At 31.6% G+C, this 15,281-nt stretch overlaps 1 protein-coding gene across 1 annotated transcript; it reads right to left on the bottom strand.

The window, feature by feature from the left end:
• Positions 1-5,517: 5,517 nt before the first annotated feature.
• LOC110628118 (serine/threonine-protein kinase SAPK10) lies at positions 5,518-12,641 on the bottom strand. Its single transcript, XM_021774618.2, has 9 exons — positions 12,177-12,641; positions 11,548-11,622; positions 10,599-10,700; positions 10,464-10,517; positions 10,222-10,314; positions 9,285-9,377; positions 6,896-7,000; positions 6,710-6,808; positions 5,518-6,280 (listed from the first exon to the last, which is right to left on the bottom strand). Exons 1-9 carry the CDS (start codon positions 12,351-12,353, stop codon positions 5,990-5,992), a joined length of 1,089 nt encoding a protein of 362 aa, XP_021630310.1. The 5' UTR covers positions 12,354-12,641; the 3' UTR covers positions 5,518-5,989.
• Positions 12,642-15,281: the final 2,640 nt, after the last annotated feature.

Below are 15,281 nucleotides of genomic sequence, written 5' to 3'. Positions count from 1 at the left end.
ACCAAAAATTAACGACCAATTTACTTCCATACAGCGACTAAATAGTCTTCCTTGAGGCGATCAAATAACAACGAAATAGCGACCAAATTAGCGACCGAAACAGCAACCATTTAGCGACCACATTATAGCGACCACATCAGCGACCATTTAGCGACCAACGTATAGCGACCAAATCAGCGACTATTTAGCGACCAAATTATAGCGACCAAATCAGCGACCATTTAGCGACCAAATTTTGACGACTGATTTTCAACCATGACACCAAATTAGCGACCAAAAAATGGTCGCTGAATGGTCGCTATTTTAGCGACCAATTTTCAGATTGTCGCAAAATAATTAGCGACTGGCCAAACACCGACCAATTTTTTTGGTCGCTAAATGGTCGCTATTTCGTAATAGCGACCAAATCTGTCTTTTTAGCGACCAAAATTTTGGTCGCTAAATCACTATTTTTTTGTAGTGATCGAATCCACAAAGAATTGATTACCTATTTATTTTTCTCAATAAGACCAATAAAATAAACTGAATCAATGAGATAAACCAAAAATGAGATAAACTGAAAGCGGAATAAAAATAAATTGCAGTAAAAGTAAAAGGGGGATTTGAGATTGATTTGATTAATAAACTACTAAAAGCAATTAAAATAAGCGAATAATAAAATAAAAGAGAAATAAATAATAAGAATGCTCTAGTTGAAGTATTGGATCCACTTTAGTCATTGGGATTGATCACAAACACTTTGTTCTTTTGGGTTCATTCAATAGATTAGTTATGGGGATGGAAGACGCTTCTCACCACCATTATCTCTCCTTATGATTAAATCAATTAGTGAACGTCCTCTAATTAATTACTAATTAACAAATTGTCAAGTAACGTCCTTGGGTCTTAGACATCAAAACAATTGTCAATTGCATTAAAAAATAGAGAGATCCAATCCTAGCTATCCAAACGTATGGAGATAACGTTAGATCAAATAATTTCCTTGGGTTTTATCCCAAGTGTTCTCATGTAAGAATAACCCAAGTAATTACGGACTTAAATTATTCAAACTAACAAATAATTATTTTACAATAAAAAATCAACGTAGATTTCAATAACAAAATAATACGAGAATTAAATATGAAATTGCATGAATATTAAATTTTTAAAATTAAACAATATTTGATTAAGTCTTACAACCTATTAAACAATTAAAGTTTCAACTAATATTCAACTAGATGAAAGAAATCAGTTACTCATAGACTGAATTAAAAATAGAAAAATAAAATAAATAAAAAAAGGAAAAGAAAAGAAAGAAGAACCGAAGGCGGTGGAGCTTGCGGAATTGCCGAATGGAAGAGATTTGATGTCCTCTTTTTTCGTCCACTGAAGAGCCTTTAAATAGGTGCAGAGGAACCTGCTGTTTAGGAAAATTGCTCGCCTGGGAGTGGATCGAGTGCGCGAGTGTCCACGTGAAGCTGGGATTGCGTGAAGCGCTTGGGCTGTCCGTGGAAGGTGTGAATTGATGAGGTGTGCGGGCCATGTGCAGGGACGGCTGGCCATAAGCGGGCCCGCGAGAGCTTGGTCCATGTGCTGAATTTGGTCCGCGTGAATTGAATGTGCGGGAATGGGCCATCGTGTGCGTGCGTGAGTTGCTGGAGCACCTTGGTGGAGCCCATGTGCAAGTGAAGGCACGGGGGCGTGCGTGCAAGGTGGAGGAGGGCCATGTGCGAAAGCTGAGGTGCGTGAAGATTGTGTTTTGGCCCATTCGCGAAGGGAGAGAGCTTGGGCTGTGCGCTTGGTTCCGTTCGCGTGATTTGATGAGGTACGGGCCCATGCTGTCCATTGCGTGAATGGGCTGGGTGCGGGAATTGTGCGGATTGCAAGTCGGCTGCGTGTGTCCAAGCGTGGGTCCAACTTGCATGGCCCAAGTTGAAGTCTCCTGTGCACTTTGAAGTTTTAATTTCAAATCTCACTTGATAGACTTGCTCGCTTTGGCTTTAAATGTGGCAGTTTTAGGGGGATTTTCTTCAGAATGTCCTTTTACACCATTTTCTGCAAAATAATATTAAAAGCAATAAATTAAACAGAAATCATGTAGATATTTATCAATAATATTAATATAAAATGGGCTAATTTATACTCTATCACAATACTTGATACTATTCTAAGAAATTCATAAAAACATATAAGAGAACATGTAAAAAACAAGTTAAAAATGGTTGGACAGAGGACTTTCAGTGGCAGGTTCGGCGATCTAAAGTCCCTTTATAGATCTAAAGGTCAAACCTTCGGAGGCACTTTTCGCGGCCAAAGATGGCTACCTCAGGTGTAGTTTTGGCTACCGCAGGGATCTTCGGCAGCTAAACTTGGATTTTGGCTTCTCGTCAAACTCGATTCTACTTATACAATCCAGCCCCCAAATGCAAACAAACCAACACGCAGTCTTATAAAACTGCTGAAAAATATAACTAGGATCACAAAACAACATAGAAACAAGGAAAGAATCCACATGCATTCATAAAACATGAATTAAGGCACTAAATTCAAACTTTAAATCTAACACATCCAAAAGATTTTGCATGTACAGCCAAACCCTTAAAACAACATATAATTCCTTTAAAAAAACTCAAGCAACACAAAAGAGGTAATGATTATAACTTACTTCTTGAAAATGCAATGGTCACAATAACCAAGAACTCAGAGAAGAGAACAATATGATCTTTGAAGGGTCCCCAAAGGCTAAAACTTGAAACACTCAATTTGATTCTTCAAAATAAAGGTAAAACTCATGAATTTCTAGAAAATTTAAAGAGAAGAATGTAATTCTTCAAAATAAAGGTAAAACTCATCAAGAGTTCTAGATTTATCTTTTCTCGAAAAAAAAAAGAGAAGAATTTCTCTCAAAATCGGATTGAAGCCCTTTTATAGTTGGCTATGCCAGTTTACGTTTAACGGCAGAATATGAGAAGTTTGACAGCCAAATCTTGATAATTTGAAAAATAATTTTTTTAACACATTTTAAAATACTTCAAATTCATTTTATAAAAATTTATTTTATTCCTCTAAAGTCTTCGATTTTGAGATTTCGAATTACAATAAAGATTCCATCGAAAAATTAAAATTTTGATTTCGGAGTTTAGTCGGGTATTATATTTTTTATTAAAAAAAATTAAGTCATTTCTACATTTTAAGAACTTTATTAAAACTTCTATATAAATTTACTAATATATTTTACTTTTCAAATTCAAATTAAATAATAAAAAATAATTTATTTTGTTAAAAAATATTTTCCTTTTTCATAAAAAATATTTTTCAAATTATTTTCCGTGCTCTTAGACTTGTTAAATTTTAAACTAAGATAAATAAGTATTTCAACATTTAAAAGTAAATAAAACTAACTTGCTCCTAATTTCAATCCATTTATGAAGATAAAAGCACTAAAATCTTTTGGTCCATAAAGATATATCAGCTGTGGATCCTATCCCACATCTATTTATATAGATTAAGTTAAAATAGACATAAAAATTATTGAAAATTTTATTTTTTTAGTAATTAACGAATTTGTTACAATATTTTTAGAATCCAATACTTTCACTTTTAAAATTTAATTCTGTTAAAATTCAAAATCCTCCATTAAAAAATTTTGTTCAAAAGCCTCCATTAAAAAATTTTGTTAAATCAACGATTTACCTTTAATCAAATGAAAGATAATAAATGTAATTCTAAAAATACTTATATTAATAATAAAATGAAAAAATTATTATTTAGTTTTTGTGGTATGGAGAAACTCACTGGTTAGTTTCTTAATTTTAAAAAATATATTAAAATATCCTGAATATTTTAAAAAGTCTGCTAATTATTCTCTTCGTTAATTTTATCGTTAAACATTTTACTATTTAGTCTCTATAATTTTAAAAAACTTATTAGTTGGTCTCTCAAATTATTAAAAGTTTACTTCGTTAATTTTATCGTTAAACATTTTACTATTTAGTCTCTATAATTTTAAAAAACTTATTAGTTGGTCTCTCAAATTATTAAAAGTTTACTAATTAGTCTTCCATATCAGGAGTATTTTAAATTTTTTTATAATATTTAGCAACTAAAATTAATAAAAAACCTAACTAATAGACTTTTTAAAATGTTATAAACTTTTTAATGCATTTTTCAAACAGTGAGCAGTGATCGACGAGAGTGGTATTATAAAAATAACTTTTTATTTTTTATTTCTAATAATTTAAATTTTATATATTTTTATTTTTATTATATTTATCGAGTTTAAATCTTGAATTTATTGAAATATTTATTTGTCTGTGAAGATTGAATTTGAAATATTTTTCATTGGATTTTGACAGAATTAAACAATAAAAACTAAAGTGTTGGGTTCGAAAAATAAAAAGATAAATATGTTAATTATGTAATATATTAAAAATGAAAAAATGTTGAATTTATTGAAATTTTTATTTGTTTGTGGAGATTGAGTTTGAGATTTTCAATTTGTTGCTTTAATTTATAAATGGAATTTTGTTGATTCAATTGTTTGAGAGCGAGACCTATAAATTTGCAGGAATTAAATTTTAGAAACTAAAGTATTGAGTTCTAAAATGGGTAATTCAGTTATTTTTCTTGTCACTAACTATATTTTTTTATGAAAAAATCTCTAATTTTAACGGAATTAAATTTTAAGAACTAAAGGTGGATCCGTTAATCAGCTATAAGTCAAAGCTGAAAAAATAATTTTTTTAAAATTTTTTAAGTCTAAATATAAAAGTTATCCATTCATTCATACCAATTTTAGCTGTTGCATATAGAATACCAATGGCATATTGAAGTGAATTCATAAATTGTACTTTACTAAATCGTTTAAAAGGCTTTTGTCATAATAATGACTACCCATTTAATTACAATTCAATAAAACTTGATTTTAATTAAAAAATATTTTCCTCTATCATCACAGCCATATCTTTTTTTCTACCTCTTACTCCTTTTTGGAACTCTTATACTTTTTCTCCCTTTGGAACATATTTTATAATATATTGTTACTGAAATTAAGTTCCTTTCAGATTACCTTCAAGCAAAGTCTCTTTTCTTTTCTCTATCTTTATTTTCTTTTTATTTACTGATTATGCTTTATTGAAGAGGTCTAGGGATTCTTAGGATCATATACCAAACTCCAAGCCATTATTGATGAACCTTAATGTCTTTGATGACTAGAGAACTCTATCAATCGCCTTTTCATGACCGATCTAAAAGTGTTTTGTTTTTGTTGGCTCGCTTTGCTCCCCTTCACAATCTTAGGCTTTAAAGGTTGTTGATCTGGTGTTGCATGCAGATTTCCTGTCTTAGGTGATAGCCCCTTCAACCCTGAAGTATTGATTGTTATGGCCATGTATATATATATTATTTAAACAGATTTTTTAATCCTCTTACAATTTCAATAACTTGCCTACTCTCTAAAAACAAACTTAATTCATCTAATTGAAAAAGTTATTTAAACAAAAATAATAATAATAAAAACTGTATAACAATGAACCCATAAAAGCACCAAGACATGTCTTTTGCGTATATTATAACTCATAAGCACCTTAACCATTAAGAAACATAATGTATATCAGCACAGGATCAGCAGAAATAATAAACAGTCCTATCAAAGGGATGGCAACGGTTGCATATCCTCCGAGTTCCACAACTCGTATCATTTACCAACCCTTTTATAGCAATACGATGAAATCCCTCCACACAAAGGAAATACAACATTCATATTGGGAACACCACAGACCCAAACCACATATTGCAGTTTCCTAAGCTATATCTATGCTTAGCTTACCACATTCTACAATGCATTTTCTGGGATAGATCTCATCTACCAGCCTGAAGAACCACCACCTCTTGTACAGATATCCGGCGACAACGATGCATAAACCATCTCTGCAGTGCTATCCGCATTTGGCTAAATGTTGATGTCCACATGACTGAAGAACCACCACCTTTCGTAAAGACATGCCACAGATTACAGTGCATACACTATCTCTCCACTGCTATCCACATCAAGCTCAGATTCAGAATCGAAGTCCAGCATGTCATCATCCATGTCAAGGTTGTCTGCCATGTACTGATTAAGACCATGGGCTCCAGCAGCTGGTATGGTCGCCTCGGAAATTATTTGCATGATGGTATCAATGCTCTGCATGGGTTGATCTGGCTCTTCAAACTGGTTGCCCATCGTGTTCTCGTCCATTAGGTCCATTGGAAGATTCTTCAGAAACCATAAATGGTTCTTTATTTGTGGAATGGTAATCCTCTATGATATACAAAAGTGGGCACCTTAGCAAAATTGATAACACTAGCAGAAATATTAGACATAATAAATTGCCCAATATTCATAACAATTGTATGCATTGCAGCAAAATTTTTGTAGCTTCTTGAGGCAAGTTTTGAACCAAAATGATAAATCTAATCAAATAAATGGTTTATTAGTATCTATAAAATATCAAGGATTAAAAAAGGATAACATACAGGAATCCATTTAATTTCACCAAAGTACAGTTCTTAATTTCATTTCTTTCTATTCATCGTCATGCACAGAGATGCAAGAAATTTATGCAATCATCACTTGCTAGCGGTAAAAGATCAAGTTTTACTATCATACCAAGTTGTTCTCTAAAACAGAGATCAAAGTTATTTATGTATATAACAAAATTAAGATTCTTAACAAGAGAGAATTACTCACAGCTGCAGGATCAAAAACAAAAATTCGAGAAATCAGGTCACGGCACTCGGGAGATATCTGAACAATGTCTGGGATGGAATACTGGACATTAAGAATTCTCTGCAAGGAAGCAACAAGAACATTGTCTCGCACAAAAGCAATTTAACATAAGACGACATCAAATAACAACATGATCCAGTTAAAGACCTGTATTGTCTTCCTGAAGTCCTTTGGTTCATTAGGATCCTCAAAGGGATACGCTCCAACCAGCATCACGTATAAGGTTACCCCACATGACCACACATCTGCAATCTGGTATTGCAGCAGAACATCAAACTAGCAACATGTTTTCATAACATTTATCATGATTTGGGTGTCTGCATGACCACAAACTTCCAACTTACACCAATTACTTGTTACAGGAAGTTTTATACAGTACACCCGGTATACCATGTCAAAATATATAATGTCGTACTCCAATCAATGAAATTAAGACATATCAGCATAATTTATGAGCAAGGACAGAACAAAACAAATTATTAAAATTTTAAATAATAAAATTAATGGGCCAGTGGCCAACCTGTTTTTATTTTATTGGCTTTTAGTAAGTTAATGGTCAATATTTATTTAAGTTATTACATCATATATACAATATTATGTACCGAGAGCATACTATAATCTGCCTCTTAACAGTCAGCACACAGTCTAAACCGGCAGTGAAGGCACAGCCTTAGTCCAAGTCCAATTTGCAATACTTTTGTCAACGATTGAACAAAAAGTTCTACCTCCATGGAGCATACCATGAGATTTCATACAAGGGGCTAGAAGAGTACAGTAACAAGTCGGAAGAATACAAGGAAACTGTGAAACTGAAAAAACAGAGTACATCAAATGAATCTAGAACAAAATTGGTGCCTGTAGACATCTCAATATTAGCTGCGGGATGCAAATAAAGAATAACTGAAATTTTTGGCTCAAGTTTCAGGTTAAAGCATAAAAAATCTTGATTAACCCAAACCAACCTGAATGCATATTATTTAACTATCACACCAGCTGTAGTTCATTTCTTGTTCTTCCTCATTTCTTCTCAATAGCAATGCTGCCAATCTTTTGCAAACCACAAAAATGAAAATTTCTGAAAATAATTCAATCCAGCAGTCTGGATATGTCATCTTTCATCCATTCTCACATTTACTGTTACTCAAGTAACTTCTTTTTAATCTTTTTGAGTTACCCTTGAAACCTTTCACAGGAATCTTTCACAAAGTATCCAATCTAAAGACTAAATGAGCATGAATAATCTATGAATTTGAAGATAAATATCAGAAGCCATCACTTAAGATTGTACGATCATGGTTCCATAGTTTTGTTTGCAATTAGTTAAGTGTGATTTATGTTAATTGATCTTTGACAGATATAAATTACAATGATGTGAAGTTTCCTTGTGAAGTTTTTAATGAAGTGTGATTTTATATTGATTGATCTTTGAAAGGGATAAATATTGCAATTATGCGAAGTTTTGTGATTTTTACAATGTTGAAAAATATTTGGTGTCTGATTTGATAAAATAATGATTTTAGATGGAAACTGAAGAAGGAAATGCAAATCCTTCAAAGCATCCAAACTGCTCTACCCATGTTTACATTACAAGCCCTACCTACACTACACTAATGGTAACGAACTCATGTCTGTCTTCCATGCAAATTGCTGAGACCAAGTCTACTAAGAAAATAAAATTGCTAAGATCAAATCAATTTCAATCCAACTTGATAAAGAAACTGACTAACCCATAATATATGGTTTGAGAATTCAATTTGCTGATCTTGGTTCCAGCAATTTCCAAAAATGGCTAAATCAGTTCAGTTTGACTAAATACATTGAACCCGACCAACCACACCCATACAAACCTAGCAACAAGTGAAGTGCGTGCAAGGTTCTTCCATGCAGCCAAGTAGGAGATATTGACACAAGCCATCTCAAAAGTGCACACTTCACACCAAAATACTAAAGGTCAGACCAACTTCCGGCCCTATAAATGTCCAAGTAGGACCAATATTGGATTATAGACTGCAATTGGCATACATAGGTCACATCATGGAGCAGGACCACATCTACACATAGAGGTAGTAAATAGCAAAGCAAACCAGTTTCTTTCCATAAAGGTGGCCATGTCAGAATCGAACAGGTTGCAATTCATACAGCAAGTTGACTGCTTCCACAGTGTTGATCATGGGCATGCTTTCAAATTACTATTTAATAATTGAAGGTGAAAAAAATTTTAATATCATCTCGGGGCAATATACAAAATGACAGACGAATTTCAACTTTTTTTTTTTTCCTTTAATAAAAGGCCATGTGAGAGACGTAGATTAAATTCATTGAACTCACATTCCAACCAACCTAACTTAATATCAATCATTTATAGAACAAAACAAACAAAAATAATATTCTGCAAACATGACCACAAAAATATTAGTTCGGCCAATCAATTTATTAAAAATTTAAATTGAACTTAAAAAAATTATCACAAGAATCCAAATTGATTGAAATGGTCACACATCCTCCCAGTCGAATTTGAAGTAAGAGATGGTGGTACCTTGCCATCATATTCTTGCCTCAACAACACCTCTGGTGCAATGTATGCAGGAGTTCCTACAGTCGATTTTGGCTGTGAATGAAGCACTGAAGACTGGAAAACACCCGTTGAGGCACAAAAGAATAAAAATTATTATCATTAAATACTCAGAAAAACTGTCAATAACCAAAATAGGAATCAATCCAAAGTCATAGTTCTAACATATAAAAAAAACAAAGATAAAAAGCAAGGAAATAGATATCATGCATTCCAGTTAAGTAACAAAGTAAAAAAAATATAAAGAAAATGAAAGAAAAATTTGGGACAGGAGTAGATTAATGCCAAAAAATAAAAAGTTAGCTCCATTTATTTCACCTTCTTACTTTTTTTTTCCTAGAATATATAAATTTCAAATCCATGAGAAAGCAAAGGCAATTATGAAAAGGAACTATTTCTTAAAGCACCTTATTTTTTTGCTTTCTAGTATTTTTTAATTGTCTACAACCAAAGCTTGTTTATCGTCAATTGTTGCTTTTCACTACTAAAATGCAATAAGCCACAAAACAAAATCCAGCAAGTTGATCAAATGGTGCCTAAGTAAGGCACAATCATCCTACAGCTTCTACAAGAACATTTAAGTGACTATTCTACCCCTTCAATTCCAACATAATACACCATCTCATCAACGAGATATTACAACTTGAATTTTTATCTTATTTATTTGAGCATTACAATTTGACATAAAGAAAGTCGCACAAATAAAGAAACACAATTCTCAAATCGTCCTAAATCAATAGTGCATTATCATTGATTCAAAGTGAAAATTCCCAATCTCAACCTGGAGATCCAATAGTCCATAGATTTAGTAGAATATGTAAGAAATTATTAAACACTGAAAAAGGCAGGACGACAGTTAAAGAAGAAGAGTAATCAGAAGTGACGAATGATAAGTACTTGCCTTGGAGTACCCAAAATCACAAATCTTCAAACGAGGAGCCTCACTCCCATCCAGTAAAGTGTTCTCCAACTTCAGATCACGGTGGCATACTTGCTTCATCAAGGACAATATTCAAAAGAAAAATGAATAATGTAAAAATAAATAATGTAAAAATATAGTGTACACCACATAAAAAAATAAATTAAAAAAAAACCTACACACAATAACATTTAAGAGGGAACAAGTCAAGGAAGTTTGAATACCATGGCATGGCAATAGCTAACCCCTGATATGAGTTGTTGGAAAAAGAACCGTGCCTGAACGGAACCAAAGTCAAGAAGTCATACAAAAGGTGTAAATGTAATAGGAAAGTGCAGTTAGCATAGTGGAATGTAAACCTCATCCTCACTGAAACGACCACCATTGCATATTTTCTCAAAAAGCTCTCCACCAGAGGCATATTCCATCACAATGGCCAGATGGGTAGGCGTTAAAATGACCTGGAATAGAATTCACTCATACATCAAATTAAACACTATGTTTGGTTCAATTTCAATTCCTAAATTTTTGTGAAATTCAATTGAATTCCTTATTTTGTGTATTTGGTTTGAATAAAAATTAGAATTCAATTTCATGAGATTGGTTATAAATAAAACCAATTACTATCAAATTTGATAGAATTTGAAATGAATTCCACAAAACTTGCACAACATCATCTTTTGGACTAAAATGCCCTTCCCAAATAATTTATCCCTAATACTTTGTTGGTCATAAAAGTGAAAACTATAAAACTAGTTTTCCATTTATCTACTATTATTATATATAGACAATTATATAATATATTTTCTTTATTTTTCTAATTTTATAATATCTAAGTTTATTTTCTCTTACTAATAAGACTGTTTATTTTATTATGTAAATCTCTAAGTCATGAAAATTTATTTTTTAAATTTATTAATATATTTTTAATGGATTTTTTTTTTAAATGGGAATTGAGGGAGTAAAAGCTGAGACCTCTCAAATTTACTCGTATGCACTTACCAAAACTTGTGAATGCATTCTTATTAATTATTATAAATTTATTAAATATAAAAATTTTTTGATAGAGTAAAAGTTTTTAATTTTACTCTTAAGGGTAGTTTAGGAAATGAAAAGATGAGTAACGTTGGAATTTAATTGAATTCCGTATTTTAAGCTGTCACACCAAATAATGAAATTAATTTTGAATGAATTCTATTTAGAATTCAATTGAATTCTACATAGTTTTATAAAATAGAATTAAACCAAACACTATGTAAAGAACCCCTCTGAATGAGATGAGCTTGTTAGGCCACAAAAAAAACTAACCTCTTTAAACCTCACAATGTTGGGATGCCTCAATGACCTGTGATTAATAATTTCTCTTTGAACATTTTCATCAATCTGCAACACAGTACAACAATGAACTGCTGCAAGAATTCTGTCATTTACATTCAAAATACAAATGAAGTTTCTAATTATATAGCGTGTTACTCGGCAAAACTAATGAACGAAACTTGTATACACTTAAAAGTTTCGTTGTCCTTCTGGAAGACAGAAAATTACCCAATCCACATACCACCGACAGGAACCATATGCAATTTATAACCACTGAACTTTCAAACTTGGGAAAAAAGTTTTCAGAAAAAAAAAAAAAGAGAGAGAGAAGAAGAAAGAAAGAAGAAGAGAACTTTCTCGCAGTCAAGCTCCAAATATGCATACGCCAAAAAGGAAAAAGGGAAGAGGGAAAAGGAAAGAGAAAATAAAACGATAAGTACAAAACACCATAAATTCTCACGATTAAATCCATAAATGACCAAACATTAATTCAAATATACTAAATTTTGGCAAGCCACAAAACCACAACAAAAAACAATTAATACTTTCCATAAATAGACAAGCAAACAAAAATCAAAATAATAATAATAACAACAATAATATGAAATCAGAAAACCAACCTTATCACCTCTCTCGATATACTTTACGGCAACAAGCTCCTTGGTGACCTTATCCCTCATCAACCTGGCAACCCCGAAGTTCCCCGACCCGATATCCCGGACAAGATCGTACCGGTCACTGTCGTGCATGATCGGCATATCCATACCAGGCCCTACGGTTATCGTCGACCGATCCATTTTCCACGCTCCGGATTTTCCCCTCTACCAAACTCAGTGATCGCATTAGCCAACTTCAACGCGACGACTATTTCCTGCTCAGCCACAAATCAACACAGACGTCAACAATAACAAACTAAGGCACCAATTGTAGATCGGCGACTCGGTTTGCCTGAAGTCGGTGAGCTGAAGAGGCGGTAAGGAAGAGATATTTTTTATCGGCGACGAGTTAATATCCGAGTGGCTGTACCTAAGGTGAAAGAAGAGAAGATATTTTGGGTTTTTGAGGAGAGGAAAATGTTGATGCCAAGGAGATATTTACTAGAGAGAAGGTGAACAAGACAAAAACAGTAGTGTTGGTTGTAGCAGCGTGGAGAGAAGAAACGACGGCGTTTTCGTGGTCGCAATGATGATTTTCCACTTCCACCGGGTCTCGTTGTATTTTTGTCTCGTTCAACTGTAATTGACCTTCAGCTCCGTGCTTTACTACTAAATCCCTGAGTTATCCCTGTCTTTAGATAATGATAATTGGCACGTGAGTTGCATGTGAATGTGGATTTTTAATTTTTCCATAAATGTGAACATGTAATTTTGTGGTTCGATAAAGAATAAGGGAATTATGATTTACTTCTTGAATAATAATTTGTGTAAAAAATAATTATTTTTATTATTCAATTGCAATATAAAATATATGATACTTAATAAATTTATATATAAAAATTTTAATAATATTAATAAAATTTTTAAAATTTAAGATAACTTTAAAAAAAATTATTATAGTAAAAATGGTTTAGTTTTTTAATTAAAAAATATTTTTTATAAAAACTAAAATAATAGTAAATATTTTACTGAAAATTATATTTTTTATCAAATAAATGGAACTTAATGCGAGTTCATTTATTGTTGTTTTTGAAATTACTTTTTCTTTCTGGTCTTTAAAATATTTTCTAAACTTTTCCTAATATTTATTCATTTTATTTTATATATATATATATATTAAAAAATATAATTCTTTTATTAACTTTTCAATTATATCCTTCTTAAATATATTAAATTTTATTAAATATTAAAAATTTTTTAAAAATTTTTTAAAAATAAAATAAAATTAAATAACAATTTATATTTTCTTTCGTTCCATAATTTCTATTCATTTTACTTTTTTACAAATTAAAAAATATAATTTTTTAATTATATTCATTTTAAATATATTAAATTTTATTAAATACCAAAAAATATTTTAAAATATTTTTTTAAAAATGAAACAAAATTAAATAAATTTATAATAATCAATTTATATGCTAATATAATTTGAAAAAAAATAGAAAATAATTTTAAAATAATTAAATAAATAAATAAAAATTATAAAATAGAAAAATATATTATTATAGTCTAAAAAGGAAAGATGAATAATAATTTTAGGACAATTAAAATAATATATGAATAAAAATTATAAAATAGAAAACCATTTATTTTTTTATTTATTTTAAATTATATTTGTCTATATTTTATCATTGAAAACGATTTCATTTCAATAAGGTTTTTTTTTTGTTTCATTTTAATCTGGTTTCAATTTGAATTCACAAAAATTATTAACATATGTTAATATGTAAAAACCTCCGTTTACAAGACATTATTTATCTAATTTATGATTAAAAACTTGAACAAGCCAATATAAATTTTCTTTTTAATATATTATCGATGACACATAAAAAATAAATAAATCTTGTTAGATCGTGACATGTGTACAAGAAATATGATAAAATTTTAGGAATCATACCATTCGATTTGATCAAATAGTGGAAAGACTTGACTAGTAAAATATAAAAATCAGATCTCCAAAAATCAGATCTCCGGCTCTCCAGACTTCACTAATTTTGAGAGATAACTAGACCAACCACTTCAAATATTCATACCACAAATGAGGCAATTGAACATTAGAATATCCGACCTCAATGACCGAACGGAACCTGCCTTCATATAGATCGGATAGGCCGGGCACAAACCTGATAAAACTAGGGCAACACATCGACCTCTCTCGCGATGGTCGGTCCCATTAGCCCTCTACGAGAGTTTAAATGCGCGTGTGGAAAGGTTGTCCAACCGCCTGACACACCTACCACAGATATGGGTAAAATGGCTCTGCATTGATTAGTCGACTGCTAGCCGCCTTACGTACCTACTACAACATGCCATCATCCAATCTGATAGGACATAAAGTAGGAATCAATGTATAAATATCCCTGAACTAATCTCTCTCGACAGGTTCTCTCTCTCACTCTTTTTCTCTCCCATGGACGAATTTCCCAAGAAGTTAATCTCTCTCTTTCATATACTCACAAAAGAACCTTGAAAATGGTGGCTCTCTGAAAATTTCTTTAAATGCTTTATTATCTATTTTTTCTTTATATTAATGAATCTCAAATAATACTTTATCTAACTTGAGCGTCAGAAGGTCTCCACCGGGGATATTTTCGGTGGACTTCTGACCGTCTTTTTTTTATCTTACATGTTCCTTTCCTCAAGATCAAATATGAAGAGACCTAACGGAATCAATCATGAATCAATAGTCAACCCATTGAATCGAGTCTCTGTCCAAGTGTTATCATCTGGACATCCCACTGGATCTTGGTTCATCAAATGGCACCGTTTGTAAGAAACGAAAGAGACTATCTTGTCGCCAGAGTTTCCAAATCAAATCTATTGAGATCCACATGATAAACTAAGGAAAGCTAATAGCTAAACAACAAGAAAGATGGAAAGAAAGAGAGATTGTAAAAAGATCCAAGAATCACCAATTGCATCTAAAAGTCACACGGCGAAAAATCAGATAGAAAAAGATACAGATGCGAGAAGAAAGAGAAACCATGGAAAAGAGTGACGTGCACAAATTACCCAATTTGTACAGTTACTTTCTTTAACTCAAAGTATTTTTGCTATCATGAACTAGTC

Source organism: Manihot esculenta, chromosome 12 (assembly GCF_001659605.2).
Source record: "Manihot esculenta cultivar AM560-2 chromosome 12, M.esculenta_v8, whole genome shotgun sequence".
In the NCBI taxonomy this organism is placed as follows: Eukaryota; Viridiplantae; Streptophyta; class Magnoliopsida; order Malpighiales; family Euphorbiaceae; genus Manihot; species Manihot esculenta.
This window is presented reverse-complemented; position numbering and strand designations above follow the sequence as displayed.

Bases quoted from the DNA above. Each gene is read 5' to 3' on its own strand.
- LOC110628118 (XM_021774618.2), bottom strand. From the start codon at position 12,353: ATGGATCGGTCGACGATAACCGTAGGGCCTGGTATGGATATGCCGATC. The intron at 11,623-12,176 runs GTTGGTTTTCTG...ACTGTGTTGCAG, and splicing joins ATATCGAGAGAGGTGATAAG to ATTGATGAAAATGTTCAAAG. The intron at 10,315-10,463 runs GTATTCAAACTT...TCCTTGATGAAG, and splicing joins TTAGCTATTGCCATGCCATG to CAAGTATGCCACCGTGATCT.